This window comes from Monodelphis domestica, chromosome 3, assembly GCF_027887165.1.
Source record: "Monodelphis domestica isolate mMonDom1 chromosome 3, mMonDom1.pri, whole genome shotgun sequence".
Classification (NCBI taxonomy): Eukaryota; Metazoa; Chordata; class Mammalia; order Didelphimorphia; family Didelphidae; genus Monodelphis; species Monodelphis domestica.
Genome location: NC_077229.1, coordinates 530080825 through 530083315, shown reverse-complemented (window position 1 = coordinate 530083315; position 2491 = coordinate 530080825). Strand labels below are relative to the sequence as shown.

At 49.3% G+C, this 2491-nt stretch overlaps 1 protein-coding gene across 1 annotated transcript; it reads right to left on the bottom strand.

Moving 5' to 3' along the window:
* Positions 1–577: 577 nt before the first annotated feature.
* LOC100014813 (barrier-to-autointegration factor-like) lies at positions 578–1355 on the bottom strand. The gene has a single exon (XM_056825004.1). It carries the CDS (start codon positions 1144–1146, stop codon positions 877–879), a length of 270 nt encoding a protein of 89 aa, XP_056680982.1. The 5' UTR covers positions 1147–1355; the 3' UTR covers positions 578–876.
* Positions 1356–2491: the final 1136 nt, after the last annotated feature.

Genomic DNA, 2491 nt, shown 5'->3' with positions numbered 1-2491 from the left:
AGGGGGTGCTCTCTCTATTCCCTTGGACAGCAGTCATGTGGGTGGAGCAACCAAGTGGTCAGATTAGAAAAATAGGCTTTAATCTCTATCTCTCTGCTTTCCTTAACCAAGTGATTATTAATAAACTCATGAAAAGGGAGAACCTGGAGTTATTCATTTAAGTTTAATATGGCGGGCGGGGGGGGGGGGGCATGGCCTGTTTCAAAATGGTCTCAAGAATTAGTCAGTTTGGATAAATAAAGTCAAGGGTAATTATTTAGGTTCATTGGAAGAGGGCCAAATCTTCCAACAAAGCCAGACTCCGGGTTAACATCGGAAGACCCAGTGAGCTGGAAGGAAGCTTCTTTTACAGGGTTAAAGCAATGGCCAAGTACAAAGAATGATATAAGAGTAAGCATCCCCTCCGAAGGGTGAAAGCACCGGCACCACCACTCACTGCTTATTTGTCCCCTATTTGTCCAGAGGTTCGCTCAGCCAGGAAGTACCCCTTACGTGGTGAGAGAGAGCTTCTGACCATGACCATGACCCAAGCGTCACTTGAGGCTACTGGGGGAAGGATGTTCTCTGGACCCGCTCCTTTTTTTCAAGGTCGCTGACTTTATTGGCTTTTTAAAATCCTTTACAATGGCAGTGAATGGCCTTCTGCCAAAGTTATCCCAATGGTATGAGACCAGAAAGTGTGGCCCACCCAGGAAAGCTAGTAACCAGCGTCACTGAACTTTATGGGACAAGAGGCATGCTGAGGGAGGAACAGGAGGTGGAGCGGGGAAAGTGTACCGGGTGGGGACGGCAGCAAAAATCTTTCCTTTCGTTGGGAGGTGGAGAATGAGGGACCCATCTTGGGAAGAAAGAGGGGCCGGCCCCCAGGCACAGGGCTCACAAGAAGGCATCACACCATTCTCGAAGGCACTCAAAGCAATCCTGAGACTGCTTGGCGTTGGCCCCACAGATGTCGTTGAGCCATTCCCGAAAGAGGTCTTCGTCTTTTTTCAGCACCAGGAACTGGCCCAGGACCATGTAGGCCTTGTCAAAGCCTCTGCACTCAAGTTTCTGGCCCAGCACTTCTCCGATGCCCGCCAGGCACCTCACAGGCTTGTCTCCCATAGGCTCGCCCACGAAGTCTCGGTGTTTCTGGGAGGTTGTCATGGTTCCTCACCTGGGACCCGGGGGCGGACAGCTCCGGCTCTTCTAACGGTCAGTCGCACTCCACAGACCAGCCTCTTCCGCTTCCGCTTCCAGGTAGTCTAGGCTGCTCCCCTCGGTGTCCACTCTGCTAAGGATGGACAGTGATGGTTACCCCCATATCTGCTTGTGACATTTAAAGTCAGAACCACCAATGCGTACTGATCGCGAGCCATGGCGCATGCATCTGTGAAGGGTGCGATTGACTCTAAGGCTCACTCTGAAGTTAAAACTTGAAGTCAAACATCAGGAAATGCCTTCTGAAATCCTGATTGGCACGAATTTCCTCGGAATTCTATGATTCTCCAAAAGCTGTCTCCAATCTGATCCTGTATACGGTGTTCGGGCCGTTTTCTCCCTCACAGACCCAATACTCCATCGCTAAAAGGTTTGCCATCACTGATCTACAACCTCACATATTTCAAGCACCATGTTGGCAAGGGAGTTCAGGAACTTCTAGAGATGGACAATAATTTCTGAAATGGATGTTCCAGAGTCCTGAGGTGATCATTTCTAGGGTGTGAGTAATGTTGTTAAGAGAAAATTGGTGCCATCGTGCCCATATTCCCTCGCCTGCTAGAATGGACCCAAAGCCATCTTCTGTTGGGATGTTTGGGAGCAGAGGCTGTATCATTTACAAGCTGTTCCAGTGTGCAGGAGTCCCTGGAGCATACTTCATCAAGGCAAGGGTGTGCGAAGATGCCCCAGGTAGAATTACAAAGAAAGACAGCCAAAGAGAATACAGGTGGGTATGAAAGTAAAACAAGTCAAAGGGGACAGACTGGAGTCACACCTGCCCCATGGATCAATCCCATCTTCAGGATGGGCATGGGTCATTGGGAAGCAAGGGATTTTGGTTCCCAGGTCTCAGGAAGGTGGGATGAGATTCCTTTGGTCAGAGAGGGCCAACAGAAAGTATTAGTGATGGGAATTCCCAGGGGTGAGGGAGATCATGGTATGGGGTTGGTATGATCTACCCAATAGCTGATAAAGTTCTTTCCATGGGCTTTAGCCCTAGAGAACTGGAAAAATGCATTTTGTGTCCATTGTGGTATTCCAACAGTCTGTGTGAATACAAATAAGAGAAGGGAGAACCAAGTACACTGTATACTTAGCCTGGGAAAGAAAACAGTTCATCAGAGGTTAGATCAGGTGTGTCTAGGAGCAAGGTGGGGTACTTTGTCAGTCAGCCACTTGTGGGACACTCTGGACCCAATGGGGGCTCTAAATCTCAAGAGGCTGTCCAAGGCTGTCAGCATGGCAGCCTCTTCCATCATCATGGCAGTGGTTGCAATGGCTCACAAACAAG